The sequence below is a fragment of the Peromyscus maniculatus genome, chromosome 2, assembly GCF_049852395.1.
Source record: "Peromyscus maniculatus bairdii isolate BWxNUB_F1_BW_parent chromosome 2, HU_Pman_BW_mat_3.1, whole genome shotgun sequence".
NCBI classification, from domain to species: Eukaryota; Metazoa; Chordata; class Mammalia; order Rodentia; family Cricetidae; genus Peromyscus; species Peromyscus maniculatus.
Window position 1 is genome coordinate 125,719,765 of NC_134853.1, and position 27,965 is coordinate 125,747,729.

Genomic DNA, 27,965 nt, shown 5'->3' on the forward strand with positions numbered 1-27,965 from the left:
ATTCATCAAAGTTTTATTTCCAATCATTTAATCAATTTAAAGTTTAATAAATCCAAAACATTTGCTAGGCATCTTTTATGAGCAATGGCTTGTTGATCATACACACATAAAGAGAGATTTGTATTAGGCTTCATAGAATCAACGGGGAACAACTACAGCCATAAAATAGCTGAAATAAATTTTATGTGGTATTTAATATGCCTTGTTTGTAAAGGGTAGTTGAAAACAGGATGGACAAACTTGCCATAGCACCATTTTACAAAAGCAAATATTCAGATCACATCTGCTTTCTGGTACAGTAAGAACACTCACCCACTAACAACTTTGTAACGAGAGCCCACTATGATAAAGCACTGTACTAATCACACTGGCAGTCCACTTGGGATCGAGTGGTTTTATTGCACTGCTAGCTGCCAAGCAATATCTACTGTCCTTTATATCCCAGGCACAAACCCCAAATTACACCCACACGCATGACTAGCAAAAGGAGAGACAGCAAGCTACACCTGTGTCTGGGTGTAGCCATGTCTCAGCAGCTTCTCCATCTCAAAGTCTGGAACTTAAAGCCTCTGGTCTGAGCCCAAGGTCAGTCATGTATCCAGGAGCAACAGGAAGAGAAGGCTAACAGACATGATGACAGTTTGAACCATCTGCCAGAATTTTACAGGAGAGTTACATACTACCATCTTGTTTAAGTCCCTCTTTTTTTTTTTTTTTTTTTTGAGACTTTCATACAAGTATACAATGTTGAAGTTCGGCAGTTGTGAGCCGCCTGATGTGGTGCTAGGAACGGAACTGAGGTTCTCTACAAGAGTGGTCTGCACTGTTAACTACTGATCCACCTCAACAACATATGCAAAGGGTTTTGAGCAAACCCACCCTAACCCACATTTCTCCATCTTTAATTCATATACTGCTTTTGTTTGTTTGTTTAACTCTGTAGTTCCTTTGGTGCTGCCAGTATGTGAGGGTAGAACCATTTCCGTGAAGCAAGGGCCAGCTACCAGGATCTGCATCCCTGAAGAAAACTGACTGACCTTCCCGAGCAGTCAATAGTTCCTCAGCTATGAGTGGCACTTTGTGGACTGCTTCCCCATTCATGCTGAGTTTTTGCTACACTGACTCTGTGTGGATCTTACCCACACAGACACAGCTACTGTGAGTTTTGAAGTTCAGCAGCCCTGTCGTGTCTGGAAAACACTGTTTGGCAGTAGTCCTCCATAACCTCTAGTTTTTACCTTTCTGTGCATGATGTTCTTTGAGTCTTGGGAGGAGGAAGTATGATATGAATGTCCCATTTAGACTTAAAGCACTCCAGTTTCTTATTCTCTGTATTGTGACTGGTTTTGGGTTTTTGTATTAACTGTCATCTACAGCAAAAAGAAGCTTCTTTGATGAGAGCTGAGAGCTACAATAATCTATGGGTATAATGGCAAGTATTTAGAGGGCAGTTTGATATTATGTCAATTTAGCAACATAATAGTATTAGATTCTCCTTTAGAGCCTATGGCCTACCCTGCAATGTGTTTTGGGCCCAGTTAACAATACCAGGTATGAGTTCTATCTTGTGGGTCAGGCCTTAAATTCAACCTGACACTTGATGGTTACTTTCATAACATGCATGCCACTATACACCGGTGGGCATATCTTGCCAGGATTGTCATTAATGTAGCTCCCAGGGTTCACAGATGGACAAGATATTGATGGCTCTTCTCTCTCAGTAACCTGCATGGCACCTTCTGGCAATACGAAAGCTAGCCAATTCAGATGACGCTTTCAGGTCAGTACCAGCTTGATTTCTCTCATGACTCAAGTATGTGGTGACTGACTTCAACACTCAATACTCTTCTAATTCCTGGTGGGCAACCAAGAGCAATCACAATAGCCTGCACTGTTTGGGGGAGTCTATGGGACCCCACTGACCAACAAGTTGAAGAGAGGTAGGACCTTTTATTCAGTTGAAGAGGGTAGACCCTTTTATCAAGTTGAAAAGAATAGGCCCTTTTAACAAGTTGAACAACAGCTGTATTTTTATTTTCTGCAGATTTCTGCCACCACTGAATTTAAATACTATTAATCAGAACACTTTAAAATTCCTTTCAGGGGCTCTTCTGACCTCCACATGCATGCTATGGCATGAACACACATCTTATATGCACATTCATATACACACAAAAATTAACTTCAAATATTCAGTTTTGCTGGAATATCCATTAATAGTCCCTTCTGGTTTCTTAAATTCTAGCCAAATTCACAAAATACTTTCTAAAACCAAGAAGCACTGGGGAGGGAAATCCACAATCACCCAAACTATACCTGAATTATGCCTTTTATGATTTCTGTTTCCTATCTGTTTGTTTTGGGCTGGGGCGGGGGTGGGGATTGTTGACAGTCTCACTCTGTAGCTCTGATTAGCCTGAAACTCACTATGTGTGCAGACCAGGCTGGCCTCAAACTTACAGCAATCCACCTGCCTCTCCCATGCCCAGCCCTCTGTTCTTTTCTGAGGGCCTGTCCTCCAACCCGTGTCTTGGTTACTGCAAGTCTGAGAGGCCTGCAGCATCACATCTGACTTACAGCTCTGTGCTTTACAAGGTGAAGAGTATCACACCGAAGGAGGACTGGAAATGACTTTGCACTGTTCCAGAAAACAGAATTAGGAATTACTTATTAGAAATTCAAGTACCTAGTCCTCCAGGCTGAGCTGAATCCCCAAGGGAGTCCTTGCCTTGGAGGAGGTGGGAATGGGGGGGATGGATTGTGGGGAGGGGGGGAGGAGGGAGGACAGGGGAATCTGTGACTGATATGTAAAATTAAATTATAAAATTTTAAAAAATAAATTAATTAATTTTAAAAAATAAAAAGAAAAAAAAGAAAAAGAAATTCAAGTACCTGAGTCATCCATTCTGCAAAGGTTCTCCTGGCCTCCATATTCACTACACTGGCCTAGACTGAAAAAAAACATTTTTCTAAGTAACTCCATTCCTTAAATATAGCCCCATGGGTTATTCACTACTTCACATTTACTTGATCCTTGGTCATTGTTCCATATTAGACAGGAGAGAGTCAAGTCAGGTGCCTCACAGTCTTTTCCTAAGGACGCAGGGGCTGGAAATGGGCACAGAATGGCTATCAATTTGTTTATGTCACCCAACCAGTAAGTAATGAGTGGCAGAGACGGAAAAACAGGCAACATATTTCATGAATCAGCACTCTCAACTACATCATCGAGGATTCAAATGGGAAGCTCAGCCATTCGTCAGGATTGCCATAAATAAGATAAACCCTACACTAAGCAAAAGGTTTCACTAAATCAGGCCTAATTCTCCTCCCAACTCTTCAGATCTTTTTAATTATATCCCCCAAGGATCATCCTATCCTGGAGGATATAAACCTTTTAAGCCTTTCCCCATCTCCTGACAATTTAGTCTGCCATTTTCTGAATGCTTTCCAGTTCTCAAACTGTTTTCATAATGCACAAAGTACAAAACTTTACTCAGCTGGATTAAGAAGGTATAAATATGCAACTGTTTTATATAAAGACAATATTGTAATTTTTCTAATTTTCAATTATCAGTACCAGATTAAATCAGAATTTTTTTTTAATCTCAAGCACATACTCTGTACAATTTAATAAATTATAGTTTGGAATTCCACATGAATTCATACCATAACTTCCTTATTTAATTTTAAGATATGATTTTAAATATTATATCTAACAAAGACAGAATCTTTCACTGACCCTATAGTAGTCAGAGTGGCTGTTATCAAGCCCTGAAGATCTTCTGTCTCCATCTCCCCAGAGCAGGGACTATAGGTGCTACAACAACTGATTTAAAAAAAAAATAGTTGCTAAGGATAAAACTCAAGTCCCCATGCTTGTATGGCAGTCTTTTATTAAGCCATCACCTCATCCCTCAAACAAAGCTCTTTGTGAAAAAATACACTGTATATTCCCAATACAATCTGATGGGTTTATTACAATTATTTATTCATTTGTATAGACCCTACACAAGTAAGTCTGATTTTTTTAAAATCAAAAGTAATACATTAGGAAAAAAGATTCTTCTTTAAATTTAATTCTGGAAGTCCTTATTAAGAAGGTACTTTGGCTAGCCGGGCGGTGGTGGTGCACGCCTTTAATCCCAGCACTCGGGAGGCAGAGGCAGGTGGATCTTTGTGAGTTCGAGGCCAGCCTGGGCTACCAAGTGAGTTCCAGGAAAGGCGCAAAGCTACACAGAGAAACCCTGTCTCAAAAACAAAAAAACAAAAAACAAAAAACAAAAAACAAAAAGAAACAAAAAAAAAAGGTACTTTGGAAATTTTTTTGAACAGCAAATGACTATGTCCCTAAAATACATTTTCTGAGAAATGTATCTGCTGTGGGATGTTCTGTATGTCCTGTGGGAGCCCTTCTTGGGTTCTTTGTGGCGTTACCCAGCAGGTCCGCATAGAGGATGATTAGGACCATGGGCCTGAGTGCAGGTGTCTGAGATGGTCTGCACTTGGCTGTGCTGGGGGATGGTCTGTATGTCAAGTTGTTCTGATTGATCAATAAATAAAACCTGATTGGTCGTGGCTAGGCAGGAAGGATAGGCGGGACTAACAGAGAGGAGAAATAAAAGAACAGGAAGGCAGGAGTCACTGCCAGGAGCCACCCACCTTGACAAGCAGCATGTGAAAATGCTGGTAAGCCACCAGCCACGTGGCAAGGTATAGATTTATGGAAATGGACTAATTTAAGCTATAAGCACAGTTAGCAAGAAGCCTGCCACGGCCATACAGTTTTTAAGCAATATAAGTCTCTGTGTTTACTTGGTTGGGTCTGAGCGGCTGTGGGACTGGCGGGTGACAAAGATTTGTCCTGACTGTGGGCAAGGCGGAAAACTCTAGCAACATGTATCATTAGCAACTGAGAGAAAACATCTGATAAAATCAATTTTAAAACTGTTTATGAGCCGGACAGTGATGGTGCATGCCTTTAATCCCAGCATTCGGGAGGCAGAGCCAGGTGGATCTCTGAGTTCAAGGCCAGCCTGGTCTACAGAGCGAGATCCAGGACAGGCACCAAAGCTACACAGAGAAACCATGTCTCGAAGAGAAAAAAAAAAAAAGAACAACAAAAAAAAAACCTGTTTATGAAGGACATGGTACCACTGAAGAGTGAACGTGCATTTAAGTACATAGAATGCATCCTAAATAAGCCTTCCGAAGGCAACTAGTGAGCTGGCTCAACAGTTAACAAAAGTAGGCACTGCTCCCAGAGGACCTGACTTTGGTTCCCAGGACATGACATCAGGCCACACACAATTCACACAACTGCAATTCCAAGTTGGAGGATCTGACACTCTCTTCTGGCCTTTATGGGTACTAGCACTCACATGCACATACCTAGACAGACAGAGACAGAGAGACAGAGACAGACAGACAGACAGACAGACAGACAGACACACACACACACACACACACACACACACACACACACACACACACACGATTAAAAATGAAATGAATCTTTAAAGGGTCTTTTAAAGATCACTTTAAAAGTAATATACTATGAAGTTTAACACAGTAGGAATATCATAAGCATAAATGAGTAAGACATAAAAAACTCTGCAGCTGAAATGTTATAGTAGTGCCATAGTATCGCACTTTAACTCAAAACTATCACTGAAAGCTTAATAAATGGAAGCAAATGTACTCCAGAAAACCATAGTGATTCCAAACAGTAGTCTTGGAACCATAAAACAAATGTTAATAATTAAAAAAGAAATACACACAAAAACAAACAAAAAACCCACATATTTCTGACAGCTAAGGTAGTACTAAAAATTTTATAGCAGTAAGTGCTCATATAAAGTAAAAAAGATTTAAAGTAAACAGCCTTGTAAGGCATTTCAAGGACTTAGAAAAGCAAGAAAAACACAAAATGAGAAAGAGAAAGAATAAAAGTCAGAGCAGAAATATACAAAACAGAAAAACAGACTCAAAGGGTAAACAAAATGGGGGTTTGGTTTTTGAATTTTTTTAATTTTCCAAACTATTATTAAAAAAAAAACACTAACAAATATATAACATTGGTTTTATGAAAAGATAAATGAAATCAATACATCTTCAGTTACACACACACACACACACACACACACACAAAGGAAAGACTAAAATAAAATCAGAGGTGAAAAGAAAACCTTATAATCAATACTACAGAGCTAATACAAACAACGTATATACCAACAAACTGGAAAATCTCGCTTGATAAAGAGGTCAATTCCTGAACACACATGATCTGCCAAAATTAAACTGTAAGAATATTAAAAAGAGACAAAATAAGCCAATAAAAAATAACAATATTGAATCAGTAGTTAAAAATAAGAAAAAAGAAAAACACATGACTAGGTAGCTTCACTATTTAATTTTACTGAACCTTTAATAAAGGACTAACACTTCCCAAACCATTCGAAAGAATCCAAAGGGGAAGAAAACCGTCTAAATTCAGTGTATGAGTCCAGCATTACCCTGATACCAAAATCAGTGATGGATTTATGAGTTCTTTTCAAGGATCCAAGAACAGCTCGATCATTTCAAATCAATACATGAAGAGACAGTTCATCGGGTAAGGGCACTTGCCACCAAGCCTATCTGAGCTTGATCCCAAAGCTCTACTGTGGAATAAAAGAACACACTCCTGCGGTTGTCCTTTGACCCCTGATATATGTACAGTGTCATACACCACTGTATGTATCTACATGCATGCACAAATAGACATGAACATAGTGAGTAAGTTCATAAATGTATTAAAGTTTTGATAAGTGTATTAAAGTTTTGATAAGGGTTAGGAGGATGATATGATCATTTCAAAAGATGTAGAAAAAGCATTTAATAAACTTCAACATCCTTTCATGATTTAAAAAATGAACAAATTAGGTACTGAAGGACATACCTCAATATAATAAATGTTATATATGATTAAAAAAAAACATAGCCAACATACAGCTGCAAGCATTTCCTCTAGGATCTAGAACAAGATGAGGTGTCTGCTCTCAACACTCTCATTCAATTCAGTAGTAGCAGATTTGGAGCTAGATTAGACATGAGACAGAAAGAAAAGGTAAACAATAGAAGAGGAAGGCAGGTAACTGTTTACAGATATAATCCTATAAATTAAAAAAAAAACTAAAGGCTCCACCACAACACTATAAGAACTGATCAACTCAATAATGCATGTTACCAAATGAACATACAGAAGTCAGTAGCACTGTTACACACCGATGAGCGTGCTGAGAAAGAAAGCAGTCACATTCACATTCACAATAGCTATAAAAATCTATACACTGGGACAAATTTCACCAAAAAAGTGAAAGAACTTTACAATGAAAATTTATAAAACTTTGGCAAAAGATATTGAGAAGACACAAAAACGGGATGATTTCTGTGTTCAGGACTAGAAGTTTTAACAATATTTAGATGCCCATGCTATCCCAGTGAGTCACGACTCTTGTGACTCAATACAAACCCACCAAGATTTAACATTCGTCATAGAAATAGGGAGAAAACTGAAAGCACCTCAAGTGCTAAACAGACCCAGTAGCGCAAACAGCACAGTAGTGACCTTAAAATGGACACATAGAGCAAGGGGACAAACAGATGCCGGAGAAACAAAGCAACAACAGACCAGCACTCGAGTCTACGGAGTCTCAGCAAAGGCACCAAAGAGCACACAGGAGAAAGGGCAGCTTCTCCAACGCTTCTGGGGAAAGAGCACAGCCACATGCAGAATGAACTTGACCCTATTGCTAACCGACTACAAAACTGAACCTCAAATGGACCAAAGGCCTACATTTAAGACCTGAAACTCTGAAGATGGCATAGTCCATGTGTTTATGAATACGTCCGCAAAGCATGAGAAACAAGTTAAAACCTGACAAAGATCATCAAACCAAAAGGCAGCAAAGAAATTAATCGGCAGAATGAAGAGACAAGCTATAGAATCAAGAGAGTATTTGCCAACTATCCATCTGGCAAAGGAATTACTATCCAGGGTACATAAGGGATGACATGTGTCCAGTTTAAAAGTGGACAACTCACCTTGACAGGGACTTCATAAAAGGAATGCAAATGGGCGACAAATATGTGCAAAATGTTCAGTATCATCAGCCTCTAGGGAAACATAAACTGAACTCTAGTTAGAATGGCATCTTTTTTTTAAGCAAGGAATTCTATTATACTATTTGTTGGAAATATAAAGTATAGCTACTATAAAGAAGAGTGGTAATTCCACCAAAAACTAAAAGACGATCCAGCTATCCCAAGCCTAAGAACACATCCAAAGGAAATTAAATCATCCCACCAAAAACACAGCTGGAGGTCTGAGTTACTGAGGTACTACTCACAATAGAGTAAGATATGGAATCAACCTGATGCCCACCAACAGGTGAGCAATTAACGAAAAGATGGTATATAAACACAATGGAACCATAAAGAAGACCAAAATCCTGTCATTTATAGTAAAATGAAAGGACCCGAGTGATGTGCAATAAACCAGGGAAGAAAGATGAGTATCACATATTCTCCCTCATATGTGGAAGCTGAAACAACAGTCTAAATGTAGAAAAAACTGAAAGCACCTCTAATCTCATCTAATTACGAGAGATTGGGAAGGATGAATACAGGAGACTGAATTTGATCCACATGTATCAGAGTATCAAACTAAACCTTGTAAGATGGTCAAAGACAAAATAAGAAATAGGGCAGAAAAAAATCTATTTCTATAATGATATAAATGAATTTTAAATTTATGTCTTTCTAACATGACAAAATGACAAATGGAAAAAACACAGAATGCTTAAACCCGCATTATGCATAAGAATCAAATACAAAAACTTTGATATGTCTATTAACAAATAAGTAGTGCAGACTAAATGTAATACTGTATATCAATGAGACTGAACAAACTGCAATTATATGCAACTATCAACAAAAAAGCACACAGACATAATCTCAGATAGAAGAAGCAAGATGTAAAAGATTCTGTTTCTAAAAAGTTCAAAAGGAGGTGCAATTATATATGGGGGTAACCTTCAGTGGGAACAAAGAATGGAGGCATTGACCAAAGGGAGCTCCTGGCACATCAGTCATTTCTGTGGTTTTTTTGAAAGCAGTGTTCATGGGCAGTTAGTTTATACTATCAGTACTCATGTGAAGAATGATTCGAATGATGAGAATCTTTGTGGGGTAGAGGATGTTGTGGTTTGAATGAGAAATGTCCCCCATAGACTCACATGTTTGAACACTTGGTCCCTAGCTAGCGGTACTATTTAAGAAGGCTGTGGAATCTTTAGGAGTTGGAGTTTTTCTAAACGAAGTAAGTCATTGGGGGTAGTATAGATGTAACCAGCCGTCTTATCAAATAAGAAACACAGAACCAATGTAAAAGAGAAAGCCAAGAGGTCAGATCTCAGAGCTAAAGCCTTACCCTTCCTCCTGCTGTGGTCCTACCTCTCAGAAAAAAAACCTACTTCCTGTGTGTTTGTCTTCATATAGTCTTTCTGTTCTGCCTTCTCATTGGTTGTAAACTCAAACACGTGACTGCCTCCTGCCTTGTCACTGCCTGTAAGTACAGCCCTCCAGCTCTTAAAGGTGTATGTCTCCAATGCTGGCTGTATCCTTGAACACACAGAGACTTACCTAGCTCTGCCTACCAAGTGCTGGGATTATAAGCATACACCACCACCACCCTGCTTTCCTATGGCTTGCTAATAGCTCTGACCCCCGGGCAACTTTATTTATTAACATACAATTAAAATCACATGTCAGTACAAATAAAATACCACCATAGGGTAGGACTTGAGGTCTTATTGCACAGCCTCTGCTTCCTAGATGTAGATGCAATGTGGCCAGTCAGACTTCTGCTCTGACACCATGCCTGCTGCCAGGTCTTGACCACCATAATGGACTGTAGACCTCGGGAACGAAGTCAAAATTAATTTCTCTTCCTTACATTGCTTTTGTCACAGGAACAAGGAAGTATCTAAGAGGGGTGTATAATTTTTGAGAGCTCTTGGAGGCCCTGGATATGATGGCAAATGCCTCACTTCCTAAAGGCAGAGGTAGGAGGATCACCCCAAATTTGGTCTACATAGTAGTTCTAGGCCAAACTGGGATATGTAATAAGATTCCACATTTAAAAAAACAAAAACAAAAACCCTAGGACACTGAATCAATACCTAAACTATGGCAAGCCAAAGGTTACTAAATCTATCAGCAAGTCAGAATTTGGTGCAGAAGTTGGCCCCGTTTGTTGGCCTTTGCTCATTCATATTCAGAACTTTAGCTCTGGAGTCAGGAGTGATCTGATGTGCATATGTTCTAACTCCTACCATCACCAGACTCCTGCCAAAATAACACAAGGCTCCTTTCTTCTTTGCCCATGATGAAGCAAAACAGTCTCACTGATTTTCTCCAAATTTCCTTTTCACGAAGTCCTTAAATTCTCTGAAGATAGTTCTAACATGGAAGCAAAGGACTTCTTATTTTTGGCTATGACTAAGCACCATGCTGAGAATTGTATGGGCATATTTCATTCTCCAAACTCAGATGGCGGGTAGCATCCCATCGAGGTTTCAGAGAGCACACTAGAAATTAAGGGAACATCTGAGGATGGCAGCCCATTAGCTCCCTTCATCACGGCTGTGACAGAACACCTCACCAAACAACTCAAGGACAAGGGGCTTCTCTCAGCTCACAGTTCACGAACACAGACTAGGACAGTGGGGAAGTCAGAGCTGCAGGACCTTAAGGTGGCTGCCAAACTGCATCTGTGCTGACAGAGAGAAAGGGATGCTGCAGCCCCACAATCTTTCTCCTGTTGCATCAGTCCAGGACCCTAGGCTATGGCATGTGCTGCCCACGTTTAGTGAGGTTTTCTTCTCAATTCACCTCATCTAGAAAATCCCACACTGACATATTCAGAACTTTGTTCTCATGGTGACTCTAAATCCTGTTAAGTTGATAAACGAGATTAGCCATCCCAACCCCACTGTTGTCAACCTGACACACATAGCAGTTTAAGCCGTAACTTTGCACCTCTTGTCCTCATAGACTCTTGGACATCTAATAACACAAAATGTATCCAGTCCAATTTCACAAGTCCCTATAATCTTTACCAATTGCCACACTGTTTAAAATTCCAAAGTCTAAACTTCTGTTGAGACTCCAGGTAATCTCCCAATTGGGAGCCACTATAAAATCAAAAAAGTTACATTCCTACAATACACAAAGGCACAGAATAAGCATTCGCATTCCAAAAGGGAGCTCTGGGGCACAGCAAGAAGGGACTTGACCGAAGCAAGACAGAAAATGTGTCAGGGAAAACACCTAATCCTACAGCTCCACTCTGGCTTTGGGGGATCCTGGTAGAATCATTTGGACTCCAAGGGGCTTGGATGGCCCATCCCTCAGCTCTGCCCCTGGAGTACATATAGCCCCTCTTTTGAGCTAACAATTCTACTTCATGCCTACGGCTTTCTTCAGCAGAAATTCCGCAGTCCTAGCATGGCCAACATACTGGGGTCTTCACTACAACCTTGGTCTCACCTCCACAGCCTCACACAGTGACCTTTCAGGACCTCCTCCTAACAGCAGCTCCGACCCCAGCACACATTGCCTGGCCTTAGTGGCTCTCTGGGACTATGGTACAGACTTCATAACCTCCTCAGTCTTGCATCTTTTAGCCTGTTAAGCCAGTATCATGTGGACAATGTTGTCAAGTTCTGCAGCAGCTTGGACTAGAGCCTGACCTCCTGGACCGTAGTTGTACCGGCCACTGTATGTGGACTCTGGGGAAATGCCAGGTTTCTCCTTCATGGCACTAATCTCATTAACAATTACAGATGTTTTTGTTTTGTTTTTTTGTTTTGGTGTTGTTCTGTTGTTTGTTGGTGTTTTTTGTTTGTCTTTGTTTTTTCAAGACAGAGTTTCTCTGTGTAACCCTAGCTGTCTTGGGACTCACTCTGTAGACCAAGCTGGCCTTGAACTCAGAATTCAGAGATTCATCTGCCTCTGCCTCCTGAGTGCTGGAATTAAAGGCCCAGTCAGAAGTTTTATTTTATCATCAACACTCTCCTTGTCTGAAACCTGACAGTTAATTCACATACATTTCCTTCTCAAACTTTAGTTTTCTTATCTTTCTGCTCAACTTTTTGTTCTTTCTCACTGCAGACTTGGATTATACCAGTGAGCAGAAACCATAACACAGCTATTCCATCTTGAAACTTCCCCTGTCAAATAAATTGGTCCATTACATTCAGTTTGTCTCAGGTTCTCAGGGAATAGGTAGAATACAGCCAGAATCTTTTGCCAGAATACTGTATGAATGGTCCCTAAACCAGCTCCAGATAGAGTCCTTGTTCACCTCTGACATCTCATGAGCTAGGCCCCTTTGTCCACATGTCTCTCAACATTCTTGTCTTCCAAGATCCCAACAGAATGTTCTATTAAGTTCTGCTTACAGCACTTCAAGGCCGTTGTGGCCCACAGACGCAAACTATCCATAGTCTTTCAGCAAACCCATTTCAAAGGTCTAAAAACCACCCGATTCTGGTTACCGTTTACATGTATTAGTTAACTTTTCTCATTATTAAGACCAAATTCCCAACAAAAGCAATTTAAGGAACAACGGGCTTATTTTGGTTTATAGTTTATCATAACAGGAAGTCATAACAAGGGGAGCTTATAGCAGCTCATCACATTTTATTCACACAAGAGATGAATAGTTCAACTCAGCAACTTTTTTTCCTTTCCATCTAAAAGGAACCCACAACCCATGGAATGGCACTGCCTGCATTTAGTGTGGGTCATTCCACCTCCACCCAATTTAAACAAATCCCAGAGAACTGTTTCCACAACGATTTTAAGTCCCATCAACTTGAAAAGGTTTGCCAACACAGGATGGTGTGTCCAAAGCCTAAACAAAAAACTCAGCCTCGTTTCCCTCTGGGTCACCAGTGTCTCTTGTCACATATCAAGTATCCTTGTCCCATCTGCATGCTTATCACACTTGCATCTTATCACCTTATTGCACCATGACGTAATGAAGCCATGATGGAAGGAAGTACACTGGATGAGAGTAATTAAAAAAAAAAAAAATGTCCCATCAAAGACCAAGGCAGGGATAGAGCTGTGCCTTTTATTGTGAATCAGACACACAGGTTGAAATTGGGGAAATAAAACCTGGATAACACTACTCTGATAGCCCCATAATAACACATATCACATATATTCAGTACTGAAAAGATGAGTTCACATATCCCAAAAGAGCTTTCTCACTTGGGTGTTTTTACCATGTGGATATGTACATTTATTTTCTGTTCTTTTAGTCAGTAAATATTGTTTGACTGAAGTGTGTAAAGAATTGCCTTGAATGCTGAAAATAAGTGGAATTTGCATTCTGGTAAAAAATATAAATAAGAAAGCATACAAAATAATGTTGGTTCAATGTTAATAAATTAAGAAAAAGCACATAAAGATAGGCAAGAGGCAGAGAAAAAAACAGGCTGTTTTAAATCAAGCAGGAAAGGCCTGAGGAAGTTTTTTGTTGTTTTTGTTTTGTTTTATAAAAATACTATACTTAGCTTCTTTAACCTCAAGGTATGTTGATTTCTAACTTTTTGCGGGGAGTGGTGGTTAAGACAGTGTCTTACTATGTGGCCCTGGATGTCCTGGAACTCACTAGGTAGACCAGGCTGGCCTCAAACTCACAAGAGATCTACCTACCTTTGCCTCCTGTGTGCTGGGATTAGAAGTGTGTGCTATCACACCTGGTTTTGGCTTTATTTTTTAAATCTTTATGCTGGCTTTAGACTGTAACTTTAAAATATTTCTTTAAAACTTAAGTCAATCCAAGATTCCATAAAGAAATTATCTTAATGTTTAATCACCTAAAGGAAGACATAATCATAAAAAGTCCATTCATCAGTATAAAAGAGATTATTTTGAAATGCTAGAAGATACATTCAAGTCATGGATAAAGGATCTAAAATTTTCTGCCTGTCCTTACCCAGAGGACCCATAGACCCTGCTAGGAGCATGATCACCATTACTAATCATACCTTCTCATGTTTTTCCAGCTCCAGTCCTGCAACTGTTTCCTCCTGCAGCTCACTCTACAGCTTTATTTCCCTTTTCTTTTCCAGTTCCATGAATCACCTCTAACTGCAAACTGGATTTTCTTTTGATGCAGTGAATAAAAATAATTTCAAGTTCAATAAAATCTCTTATAACGAGTTTTGGGATGATTTACATAATTCTCTATAAAATAATTAACACAAAACTAGTTTTCACCTTAAGAGCCCTTAGGTTTCATTTTAATGATTACCCCTGAGATTGTAATATGCATCCTTGACTCACTAACGTCTACACAAATTTGGAGTTTTACTTTTCTCAGATAATTCAGGGTTGGTCTACTCTCACATTTTGCCTTGTATTTAATTCTGACATATATTTTAAATCTTAGAGGATGGAGTTTCATTATTTATATCTAAATAGTTATCTATTTAGTTACTGCTCTATCAGCCCATTCCAGAGTCTTTCATTTCATTTGGGCTTTGTGATGGTTTGAATGAAAATGGCCCCAATAGGCTCACAGGGAGTGGCAGTATTGGCAAGTGTGTCCTTTTGGGCTAGTTGTGTCCCTAGGGTGGGCTTTGGGGTTTCAGATGCACAAGCCAGGCCCAGCTGCTCTCTCTTCCTGCTGCCTGCCATGCAGACTGTAGAATTCTTAGCTACTTCTCCAGCACCATGTCTGCCTGTACACTGCCCTGCTTCCTACCATGGTGTTAATGGACTGAACCTCTCAACTGTAAGCCAGCCCCAATGAAATGTTTCCTTATAAGAGCTGCCATGGTCATAATGTCTGCTCACAGTAATAGAACCTCAACTAAGACAGCCTTATTGCTTTCATTTGGAATTACTTTGTTTACAGGATAATTCCCTTTGGTGTTTCCCCCTTAGTGTGGTTATGCTGGTAACAAATTCAATTTGTCTTTCAAAAACAAATGAAAAAAAAAAAAAAAGGTGTGCTGCTTTATTTTTAAGCTTTCTTTTCCTCCCTTCAAATGGCAGAAGTTGGGAGTTGATTTCTTTCACCGCTTATCTTCAAAAGTCACTCCTGCCATCTTTCTCTTTCCCCTCAGGACTGTGCAATGCCCACTCTAGGACAATCACTGGTCTTGAATCCAAAGTAGTATTGACAAGACAGGAAAGGTTCTAACTTTATTTCAGTTTAGTTTTCAAAGATGGATTTAGGACACAGATGACACAGAATGTTAATACTGTGTGATCACACACATCCTTAAAACACAGAACTGATCACACATGTCCTAAGACACAGAACTGTAAGATCACACACATCCTTAAGACACAGAACTGATCACACATGTCCTAAGACATAAAACTGTTACTTCCTAGCCCAGTCTTCACACAGGGCACACTAGGTTGTGAGACTCAATGAGTGGATCCTATCAACTCTAGTAAAAAAGACTCCTCAAGTGGGAGCCATGTGGATGCACTATGAGCAGACACCTTAAATGGAAGCTGGAAGTATATTTCTGTTTCCTTATGATTGTGCTGGTAAAAAACAATGACCTTACACTTCTTCCACAGTCCCTCCATCCCAAAGTCAACTAACCAATTACAGGTCATTTTCATAAAAATGATGTTTAGGGGCTGGCAAGATGGCTCAAGGATATAGACTCCTGTACACAGGCCTAATGGCCTGAATTCAAAATTCCCCACATCTCGTAAGGTAGCAAGGTACAACTGACTCTCAAGAGTTGTCCTGTGACCTCCAGACTCCTACCATGGCACATAGGCACTTGCACACACTTCACACACACACACACACACACACACACACACACACACAATAATAATAATAATAATAATATAATGATAACTTTAAATGTTTGGTAGACAAACTGAATAATCATACTTATCTTAGTATACATTCAAAAAATTTAAAGAAGGAAAACCACAGAAATGAAGAAATGCCTCAGCAGCAAGACCATGTACTGCTCTTGCCAAGAACCTGGATCCAGTTTCTGGTTCTCACATTGCATGGTTCACAATTGCCTGTAACTCCAGGTCCAGGGAATCTGACATTCTCTTCTAGCCTCTGTGGATACTGCATACATATGCCACAAACCCCTATACATACATATCATTAAAATAATTTTAAAATATCACTTAAGAAAAGGAAAAGCTAAGGTCAACTTTCTATTCACACATACCCTACAATTGACTTTTTCTATAGTGGTTCCAATAATATTATGGACTTTCACCGTGTTCCAATTTGTGCCTTATGCATTCTTTCCATAATTTGTCTCTCTCTGGTCCAATCTGGATATTTTCTTTTGATCTACCATTCACTGCACTGATCTTTTCAGTTTTCTAAAAGTTCTGTTTTAATGACTTTATTTTGTCTTCACACAGAAAGACAACTTCCTTTGTCTACTGAAAAAAAATTGGATCTTAAACATATAAGTTCATGTCTGATAACTTTAAAATCTGAATCACTTTCATATCTTTTCCTGTTATCACAGACTTTGGAAGCCCACAGAGGCTTTCTAGTGAGAAATTACTCAGGGTCAGAGAATCTGAGCTTGTTTTACCCAACAGGGCTGCATAAGGAGATGATTTGACCAAGGGCATGTTTACCAGGTGTTTGGAAGGGTCTACACTTGGCTGTACAGTGTGCTTTGATCTTGCAAAGGGGTCTTTTGCCTCTCCCCTTGGCATATTATAAAAAGCCCTTTTCAACAAAGGATGAGGCTGGTGGATATTGACCCAGGCCCTCCTGAAGTTATCCTGTGTTTCTTTCTTCTCATTAGTGCGGTCTCTCTTTCTAGCTGATATTTCATTCCTCTCTCCTCTACCTAAGAAATGTTCTAAAGGTGGGGGTAGGTCAGAGCAGATCCCACAGTCCCCCACAACAGACCTCTCCTAGAATGCTGAATGTTGTGTATGAACATCTGTAGAGACCCCACTTGATTTTCCTTTACTTTGAGAAGACAGGAAGTAGACATTCTTAGTCAGTCTGGGATTAAGCTGACCATAAACAGAATTTTTAATCTTCCAAGATTGCAACCATAAACTCGCGTGCTTACCAAGGACTGGCTCTGAAAACCTTGACTTTATGTTCTCCTCAGAACTCAGACTGCTTGGTTCTTCTCTCTTTGGGCTATCACTCTCTGCTCGATGTCTCACAATTAACATCCTCACAAATTAGCAAACCACTCAAAACATCAGGCTCACCCCAATGGACTTTTCTTCTCAGAAGGTTTCCTTAAAATAGTTTTGGCTGCCTCCAAGCAGATGGTTGTGGAGTTATTTGGGGTTTCTCCTCCAGTTTTTCTAGTTGATCTTAACTAGAAAGTTGTTTCATATAAGTTATAGCCAGATGGACGTCAATAACACTAGGGGAAATATATGCGTACTAACAGAATGATAAAATAAAGTTGACAAGAACATCCTCATAGGGTAGCTATGCCTACCTTCCATGTAAGCTAGGTAGTCTGCAGTAATAGTCCTGCTGGACAACCATCTACACCTGAGTAAATGGGTCAATAACAAATCTCACTGATGCATGATATGGGTGCCTGGAAACAAACCTAATTCTGGCCCATAATGCACTTCCTTTCATCAGTCTCTAAGGCATCACCAGTTATGGCGACTTTTTTTTTTCCAGATGATGGCACTTTAGCTGCTTAAAGCACAGTCACACCTGTTTTCTCAGTGTGAAAAACATCACATTTCCTCTACAAGAGGTCGTATAGCACACTTGTGGAGTTCTCCTAAAGACAAAACTTATTGTCAGAATGAATCACAATTGGCTCTATTTTTTCCAAGCTATAACACCAAGGACTGAACCTATTATTCCAAATTTGACTTAAAGTATAATAAAACAAAACTACTTCTACAACCACCAACTAATATTGTCTCTGCACATCTATTTTCCACCTGGCAACAATTTTATCATTTACTCATTCATAATATGTAGTTCTTAAGTTTGTGGTCACCTAAAACTCTGTCTTTGGAACTACTATCAATTGTTCCATTCTGGATGCGCCACCTGTGTTTTGGTTTGGATTTTAACCTAAGAGCTGATTTGACACTTGTCCCTATTGAATTTCACTTTTCTGGTTTTTATATAGCGACCCAAACATTCTATTCAGCTAAATTCTAATTCTATGGTTTGTCTACTAGTTACTTTATCTAGGTTTTTGCCATACTAAACAGCAACTCTTATTGGATCTGAGTCCATGTCAAAATCATTTATAAAAACTCAACTGTATAGGCTAGAGAGATGGCTCTGTGGTTAAGAGCATCTACTGGTCTTTCAGAAGACCGAAGTTCAATTCCCATGACCTGTGTTGGGCAGGTCACAACTGCCTGTAAAGTCCAGCTGCAGGAGGGACCAACACTTTTGGCCTCTGCATGCACCTGCACTAACACACACAGACACATACACATAATTGAAAGAAAAATAAATCTTTAAGACAATTCAAATGTAGACAGAGCATCCCCTTTGTGATCACACCTAACTTCTTTGAGAACACATATTCAGCAGCAATAAACCATCCATAGCACATTTCATCTTAATCACAAAGCTTCTATGAAAAACCAAGTCAATTTTCTTGCTGAAATCAACTGATAGTATGCAATATAGCTGTGAGATTATCTAACAATTCACAGAGCACTGAAACAGACTATAAAGAGGGGACCTGGTATGAATCTGAAATAAGCTGGGCTCATCATATCACAGTAACTTAAGACATTAAATAGAAAACAAGAAGTCATTAAGCAAATTCTGTTAACATTCTCATTTAATTTAAATTAGTAAGTCAGCTGTTTGTAGTAGTGTCTGTAGTCACATTAATAACAATAATATTATTTGTGCTTGAAATTCAATATAATTTAAGCACAGTAAATACATACTATATACAGGTAGCATTATTGCATTAATTACATCAGGAGAACTAAAATTAGTTCTGGAATCCCACACAGCACCAACTCAAACACAGTCAAAAGGGAAAACAAAAATAATGCATACTAATAAAATTGTACAAATAAAGTAAGAATTTAGAAAAAGAATTGAGGTATATTCTATACATTTAATTTCACTACTTTGCACTACAGCAACCATATTTAATTGGTTTATAGCTAATTTACAATTTAGAAAAAAAACAGCAGTACTGAATGAAAACATACTGCTCACTGGGTTTAATAATATATAAAATAACAAAACTGCAAAGAACAAAATATTTTAATAACTAAGCACATTAACATTTGGAATAAGAGATGCAAATCTTGTTAGTGTTTTTAATTACACAAAAGGCTGTTTTTAAAAAATCTAAGAATGATTCATTGAAGAATCTGTAATCCTTCAAAAGCAAAAGCACCAGCAAAAGAAACAAACAAAAATCCATCCGAGGCGAACGCCATCAAACAAGTCTCAGCTTAAGCAAGGAGACTGCTCCCTTGAAGAGGGGAAGAAAGTTTCTATTATTAGCAGAGATAAAACTGCCTGAAATTCCTTCCTCACTAGCACCATGCTAAAAATAAGGTGGTTTACCACATATCAAAATAAACATTGCTTTACATATTCATCTTATTTGCTTAAATAGAAAGGAAAAAAGCTGTTTAAAAACTTTCTCTCATATTTGGATCTAAATATACTAGGATTTGCTCTCATTGTTACAGAACATTCAACATTGATACCCACTTACCAATTACCTCATAAAAGATTTGAGATTAGATCTCTCTGCGAGATCAAATTAAATTACCTACTTGACTTCAAAAATTAACTAATTTTTTTCTGCAAAAATATTTTCCCTATCATTAAGGAGCCACAGGACTCTCAAGATGTCTGAGGTGGCATTACTATTACAGAGCATTACCAAAGCTGGCATGAACCACAAAATTCGTGAACATTTTGGACTATTTTTATAGAAGCAATGTGAGCAACAAAAATGAGGAAAAGCAGTGCTGTGTCATCAGGAGAACATGACACAGCCCATGGAACCGAGGTCTGATCTCTTCCGGGAATTTGAAACACAGCTATCCACATGAGAGATACACAATATGCCTTCATTCCTGCCTTTGGAGTAGTGAGTGCAAGAGGGTGAAAAGTGAGCAATATCTATACAATTAGCAATTTCCAAACATATTAAATCATAAATTCCTCTCATCAGAACCAGATCACAGGTAATGCTCATAGTTTAATTGTGTATGAGAGGACCTTTTGAACTACATATTTCTATGTACTTCTCACAACTGTGTAAGCAACATATGAGTTCGGTACATGCCACACCGGACTTATGACAGGTCAAGTTCCACACTAGGTCATACCACTCCAATGTCTGTACACTGGAGGGTGTGCAAGTGCCGTGTCTCTGTATACAACATCTGTACACTGATGTCCAGCATGTATCTACCACTTGTAAAGAAGACTACTCTGGAGAACAATAAACTCACTGTACATAGCGTAGTAATTAGAATACAGTTTTAAAAAACTTAAGATTGTGACTTTCATCACTGAAAATTACAAAAGTATTCTCCTTTGCTGTTTTATATTTTGCTTTCTGCTATATTGCTGTGGATATCGTTCTGTATAAATAAAATACTGATTGGCCAGTTGCCAGGCAGGAAGTATAGGCGGGACAAGCAGAGAAGAGAATGCTGGGAACAAGAAGGCTGAGTCAGAGAGACACTGCCAGCCGCTGCCATGAAAAGCAAGATGTAAAGGTACCGGTAAGCCACGAGCCATGTGGCAACTTATAGACTAATAGATATTGGTTAATTTAATATATAAGAACTAGATAACAAGAAGCCTGCTACGGCCATACAGTTTATAAGCAATAGAAGTCTCTGTGTTTACTTGGTTGGGTCTAAGTGGCTGTGGGACTGGCAGGTGAGAGTGATTTCTCCTGACTGCGGGCCAGGCAGAACTGGAGAAAACTCAAGCTGCACTTTATCTTTGAGGCAGGCACTGACTGTGGAGCCACAGCTGGACTGGCACCCATGACCTTCCCATCCTTGCCTGAGTGCTGGGATGGAGGCCTATGCGCCATCATAACTAGCTGTGTTCTTTCCTGACATCTGACAGGTTTACAGTTCCGCTCTATTCTCAAGTAATTTGATTTCTATTAAACCAAGGTCAGCAATTAAATATAAGCAATTCCAAATCAAGTTCTTTTCCAAATCAGCTTAACAACCATTTTGTTAAGGTCCTTATAAGTTGTATATGTTCTACAGAAAGACAACAAGGACAAAGATCAAACTCTTCAGGGCCTTTGGTCTGGCAGAAATAAATAACTTTCAAAAAAAAGCATAAGTATAACTTGTAATCTTCCAAGTGACCATTCAGAACTTGTTATTTACATTTTGAAATTTCTTATCTCAAAAATAATGGGGAACTAGTGAAATATTTCCTTAATTTCTCGAAAGCCAGGTCACATGGACAACTACTTGAAAAGCAGAAACAATACTAATGTTCTTGGTGACATTTCGCTGACTAGAAAGAGATGTAACTGCCAGGCATCTACTGGTGCACAAATACAAAGAACAGTTCTCTTATAAGCCACACCTAGCGGTCTTCACCTTGAAAGCAAGGGCCTCTTTTTAAATGAATAACTGGCATTATAAATAGTAATCTCCTTCAACTACTTTGTAAATCATATGCAAAAGATCTGTTCTAGTTCTACCAGCTTTAGATAGGGAAGAACAGAGCAGGTCCAACTACAAGAGCTCCAAACAGTAGTTCTCTCCTACCCAGAATGGGTGTAGCTTTAAACAAGCAATTTAGAGGAAATTTAAGAGATTAAAAACATACTACTTTTTCAACTTTGTCAACCCATATAATCTGTTTCCAGAATACCGTCTAGAAACAGCAATACATAGCCCAATGAAGGAGAAAATTCAATGTAGTTCACTTTAAATAAGTTTTTAATTACTCATTAGCAAACAAGACTTTATATGCTTTTAAAAGTAATTTGAAGCTGTGCTACAATTATATGAAAGCTATACTATTTATATTTTTGCTTATTAAGCTAACTTTGATCAATAAATTTATATATCAACAATTGAAATTAAATTTAAATAGCATAACAATTAAGAGGAAAGTACATAAAATGCTCCTCACTCCACTATTCCACATCTTTATTGCCACATAAAATTAAACAATCCACTACTAAGATTTTATAGTAGAACTTAATTTTATAGAATCTAAATCTAGAACAATTAAAATTGTATGAGCTTTCAACAAAACATGCTGAGACAAGTGGATAACCACATAGTACAGGTCAACCTTCAGCCTCATCCCATCCCATACTTAGGAATGAACTCAAAACGTAGGACAGAGTTACATGTAAAAGCCAGAACAATCAAATGTTCATAAGAAAATATAAGCCACAAATCTTCAGACCTCCTAGGCAAAGATTTTTTCCAACTATGGTATCAAATATTTGACACTGCCCCGCCCCCTTTTTTTTCTTGGAACTCACGATGTAGACCAGGCTGGTCTTGAACACAAAGAGATAATTCCATTTTTTTAATGACAAATTTGAACTCAAAACTTGGGAATTTTTATATTTCAAAAGAAACAACTAAGAAAATGAAAACTCAGGCCGAAGATGTAGCTCAGTTGGTAGAGTGCTTGCCTAGCATACCTGAGAACCTCATAAATGGGGCATGCTGGTGCATGCCATTAATCCTGTCATTTGGGAAGTAGAGACAGGAGGATCAGAAATGCTAAGCCAGGCTTGGCAACATACTGAGTTTGATGCCAGTCTGAGATACATAAGTTCCTATCAAATGAAAGACAGGGGGAGAGGGAGAGAGGGAGGAGAGAGTCCTACAAAGCACAGAGAATTTTATTTGCAATACATATTCAGCAAGAGACTTGTAGCATAGATTATTTTTTTTTAAATCCTTTTAACTCAGCTTAAAGTTGATGAGCAACTTGTCTTAGCCTGTCTTCTACTGGTACACAGCATATTGAGAGAAGGTAATTTAGTAAGCGAGGCAGTTTATTTTGGCTAGCGGTGACAGAGGTTGGGAAGTCTACAAGCATGGTGCCAGCATCTACTCAGCTTCTGGGAACAACTTCATGGTACGTGATCTCATAGCAGAAAAGCAGGACAAGCAAGTGCATGGGAAAGCCACAAACCACAAAGGGCAAAGTTGCTTTATAACCACACTCTATCCCACCATTACTTAACCTACCAAAGAAGGCACTGGTTCCTCTTAAAGACCTAATTACCTCATAAGGGGCCCACCACCTTTTAATGCAGTGTTGGAATCAAATTCCAATATCAGTTATTATACAGGACAAACCCTATTCAAGCCATGTATAGTACACCCCAACCCAAAATGGAGGAAATAGCTAGGTATGGGGGGGTGCACACCTTTAATCCCAGTACTCAGGAGGCAGAGGCAGGCAGAGCTCTAGGAGTTCTGGGTGTTTGAGGTCAGCCTGGGCTACATAGCAAGTTCCAGAACAGCCATACCTGCATAGTGAGACCTTGTCTCCAAAAACAAAAACAAAAAAACCCACTAAAAAACAGAACAAGCAATATGTATATTTCACTTAAGAAAATGTGTGGATGATAGAAGAATAAATGAAAAGATGGTCACTAGTAAGACTCAAAATTAAAAACCTCAATGAGCTCACCCAATGGAATAACTAACAAGTCAGACAAACAGCAGCAAGCGTCGATAAGGAAACGGAGAAAATGTCGGTGGGGATATAAAATAGTACAACCATTTTGGAAACCAGTTTGTCAGTTTCTCAAAAAGTTAAAAATAAAACTGATAGGAACCAGCAATTCTAAGTACCTATCCAAGATAAAAAGAAAAAAGGTATGCATCCCCATTGTTAAGGTTTGGATATGAAGTGTTCCCCAAAAGTCTCTAGTTGGTGGCACTACTGAAGGGGAATGGCCCACGAGGTTCTGCCTTCGGATCATGAGGGCCTTATTGGGTGGAGAGTAGAAAGCAGAGGTGGGCCAATCTTTCATGAGGTAAGCTTCCTTGCTGCATATTCTTCCTGCCATGGTGTTCTTGCCCCATTACAGCCCAGGACAAATGGAATCAAGCAACCATGGACTGAAACCTCTTAAACCTGCCTGAACTTTATCTTCCTTCCCTAAAGTATTTTCTCAGGGAAACAACACACATTCACATGCAGATTTGCACATGAATATTCATGGCGGCACTATTGTAATAGCCTTTAACTTAGGACAATGTCCAGCAGCTAGTGAATGTATAGGGACGGGGATATACATACAATGGAAGACCACTCAGCAATAAAAAGAACGAATCAGTGACATGGTATGCTAGGTACAAACCTCAAAAACTAGATATAAGAGACTCCATACTCAATGATCCCAATTCTAAGTTTCCAGAAAAGACATTTTTTTAATACATATTAGGCATAGATTAGTGGTATCCAGGGTTATGGGTGGGACTGCGATAAATGTAAATGGACAAAATAGAAGTTCCACAGCTAAGCTACAAAGATGGTTGTTGTACTTGGTAAAATTACCAAACACTGTTGAATTGTACACTTACAATCAGTGACTTTTATAATATGTAAAACATACCTCAATAACTATATATACATATATACATATGTGTAATGTGTGTGTGTGTGCGCGCGCGGTGCTCACAAAGACCCACTCCTAGCTGAGAAGCTACTGGCAGTTGACAGCTGCTCATGAGGCGGGGTTGGAGGCTGGTTTTCTTCAGATGTGACCCCTGGTAGGTTGCCCATGTTCTGGTGGTCGGCACACACTGGCAGTACTATGTGGATTCCGTGGGTTAAGAAGGAGGACATAAAATTGGAATGGAGAAGTGGTAGTGGTGGATGAAAGGAGTCGGAGGGGAGAGAGTGTGGGGTGGATTTGATTCAGGTGCATCGTACGTAAGTATGAACTTGTCAAATCCTAAGTAAAAATGTAGTTTTTAAAATGCTTTGTTTCACCAGTCCCTTGAATTAACTGAACTGTAGCTGCACTGATTACAACCCACATGCCCAGTTTAATTTCTGTCACAAAACACCCTAACTAAAGGCAGAGAGTGGAGAAAGGGGACATTTTAACTCAAAATGCCAGGCTCCATCCATTCCAGGGAAGTCAAGGCAGGAACATCCGCAGTCAAGAGCAGAGAGAGAATGCATGCATGCATGCTTGCTCACGCTCAATCCTCTCTCTATGCTTCTACAGTCCAGGACGCAAACACAGGGAACGGTGCTGCCCAGAATGGGTGGGTCTTCTCCCTTCCATTAATACAACCAAGACAATTCCCCACGGACATGCTGACAAGTTAACCTGATCTAAGTGATCATTAAGATTCCTTTCCTAGCCAGGTAACAGTGGCTCACGCCTTTAATCCCACTACTCAGGAGGCAGAGGTGGGCGGATCTCTGTGAGTTAGAGGCAAGCCTGGTCTACAGAGCGAGATCCAGGACAGGCACCAAAGCTACACAGAGAAACCCTGTCTCAAAAAAACAAAAAAACAAAAAAAAAAATTCAAGATTCCTTTCCTAGAATATTCTACCTTGAGTGAATCTGACAATTAAAAGTAACTATGCACCACAGTGTCTCTTTAGGGATGATCAAATAATGTCAGAAAAACTCTAACCAGTTGCTCATTCCACCAGGGTTTGCCAGGGAAAGGATTTTTCTCATAAATCAAAGATTCCTTCTGTTACGTTTATATTTTAGGAAGCTGGTGCTTAGAAGCAGAGAGAATATAACCTAAATAGATTTAAATTACCGTTTGACAATGGGCTGAGCAAACAAAAGCACGCAACAGAACTTGAAATGATATAGGGCTAAGTTATATAACTTACCCTAAATGGCAAAGCAGCGGTTTGCTTGACTGTAAATGTCATAACAAAGCAGTTCTCAGAAAAGATGTTGTCAACATCATTCATTAGTCTCTGGACCATCTCCTGACTATCCACTTTTCTTCCAAGATCCCGACACTTTTTTTTCCCTCTCAACTTCACAGCAAGACTTCAAAGGATTTTATGAACAGTTTAGGTCTTTACAAAAAATACCCACCTGGCGAGGCCACGTGTGACCGCTTCATTATAATCTGCCAACCTCACAAAACTGCCCTTCCTTCCCCGTATTCTCATTTCTCAATAGTAGGGAGCATAGACTTCACACATGTACTCTGGCTGTCTTGGTAGAAAGTGAGCCTCAGGAAAGCTCTGGTTTTGTTCTTTCCTAGAACTCTGTTGCCTGGAACAGTGCCTCTCAGGTGCTAAGAGCGCCCAGGAAGTGTTTTCTCCTTGTATAAATGGGTGTTAGATATACCAAGAGAACAGGAGTTAATCCTTGCAGAAACGATAAGTTTTTCCCTTCTACTTTGAACCTCAAGTCTTCAATAAACCTCAGCATAACATTTCTAGACTGCTTACCCAACATTTATTCAACAACAAAAAAGATAATGTTTCACTTTTAATTCTCAACTTGCAACCAAGTATTTTTAACAAGAACTGTTCAGAAGAGAGGTAATGAAACCTCATGTGACTCTTAGTAACTAATAAGAAAGCAAAGCAAAGTTTAATACTTAACTAGTAAGTACAGTGTGAAATTTCCAAAGCTGCCCGTTTTGTTTTTTCTAACCCGCAACTGCAATCCCTTCACCAAAAAAAAAAAAAAACAAAAACAAAAAAACAAACAAAAAAAAAAACCTCAAGAACACATGCCTAAGCAATTCTGACCTCTTCGGCCCTAAATTCCATCACCAAGGAACGTTTTCCGACGCTAATCCCAGAAGCCTTCCTCGAAACATTTTACAAACACCAATCAACCTGAGAGATGGGGGCGCGGGGGGGGGGGTGTCCCCAAAGTGCTGCCCAACCGACTGCATTTCAGCGTTTCACACACCCAGCAGAGGGACGACCCCACCACCACCTCCTGGCTGTAGGCATGCCCCCCAGTCAACTCCACCATCAAAGGCCTGGTACAGGTCAGAATCTGGGGGAAGGCAGGGGCCTCTCAGCAAGGCCAAAATTGGAGGACATCTTAGACTTCGGACCCTGAATCCGCCAATTCTCTGTGACCTTGGGCGTGTCGCTGAAGCCCTGGGGCTGGCGTCCTCTCACCTTTGAGGTGAAGGCCACACCCGGACCGCGCCACGTTCAGGTTTAACTGAGACCGCAGATGACGCTCCACGCAGGGCACCTGGCAGGAGTGGGAGACCCGCTCCCGACCCCACGGCGCGGTGACTCCCCCATCCCGACCATGCTCCAGGGCCCTGCGGACTGGGCCAGTCGCCCAGCTCTGCAGACAAGGGCGCTGAGAGGGTAGAGAAGGGCCAGGGGGCTCGCAGGGACCGCCGAGGCACGGCCCATAACGCGGGGGTCGTCCCCTAGACCCACGCCCCGGCTGCCGCGCGAGGTGCTGGGGCCCGGGCTCGCCCGCGGGCGCTCCACCTGCCGCCCGGCTCCCCCCAGCCCGCGTCCGTCCCTGCACTCACTCTTCACTTTGCCGAAGGTGCCGACGCCCAGGGTGTCCCCCAGCACGTAGTGTCCGATCTTCACCCTCCCGTCGTGCTTCTGCTTCTCAGCCATGTTCGGCACACGGCCTCCCTCGGCCGCGGGCCCTCAGCGCAGCCGCCGCCGCCACCACCGCCGCCGCTGCCGCCGCCGCCGCCGCCGCCGCCTACCCACAGTGCAGCGGGCCCGGGGGGCGGGACGGGGACGCCGGGGGCGCGGGGCGCTGTGGGGCTCAGCGGAGTCGGGCGCGTGTGGACGTGGGCCTGGGGCTCAGAACCGAGGCGCCCCCAAGCAAAGCCCACGGGTGAGAAGCTGGGAGGGATGAAGCTGAGCGCGACCGAGAGACGGAAGGAGAAGCGGGAGAGACGTGGGGGCGAGGGGCTGTCCACAGGGAGACTCG

At 40.4% G+C, this 27,965-nt stretch overlaps 1 protein-coding gene across 3 annotated transcripts in view; it reads right to left on the reverse strand.

Moving 5' to 3' along the window:
- Prkaa2 (protein kinase AMP-activated catalytic subunit alpha 2) overlaps positions 1–27,716 on the reverse strand; it is a 59,039-nt gene extending 31,323 nt beyond the window's left edge. Inside the window, exons 1-2 of one of the 3 annotated variants that reach the window (XM_042271530.2) lie at positions 27,547–27,683; positions 2,893–2,951 (exon numbers count right to left, since the gene is read on the reverse strand). In XM_042271530.2, the coding sequence (XP_042127464.1) occupies positions 2,893–2,905 (13 nt within the window). In that variant the 5' untranslated portion in view covers positions 2,906–2,951; positions 27,547–27,683. Of the gene's footprint in view, positions 1–2,892; positions 2,952–27,546 lie in introns of all 3 variants that reach the window. The other 2 variants (XM_006987195.4, XM_076564637.1) reach the window with 2 other exon arrangements.
- Between the last annotated feature and the right edge of the window lie 249 nt (positions 27,717–27,965).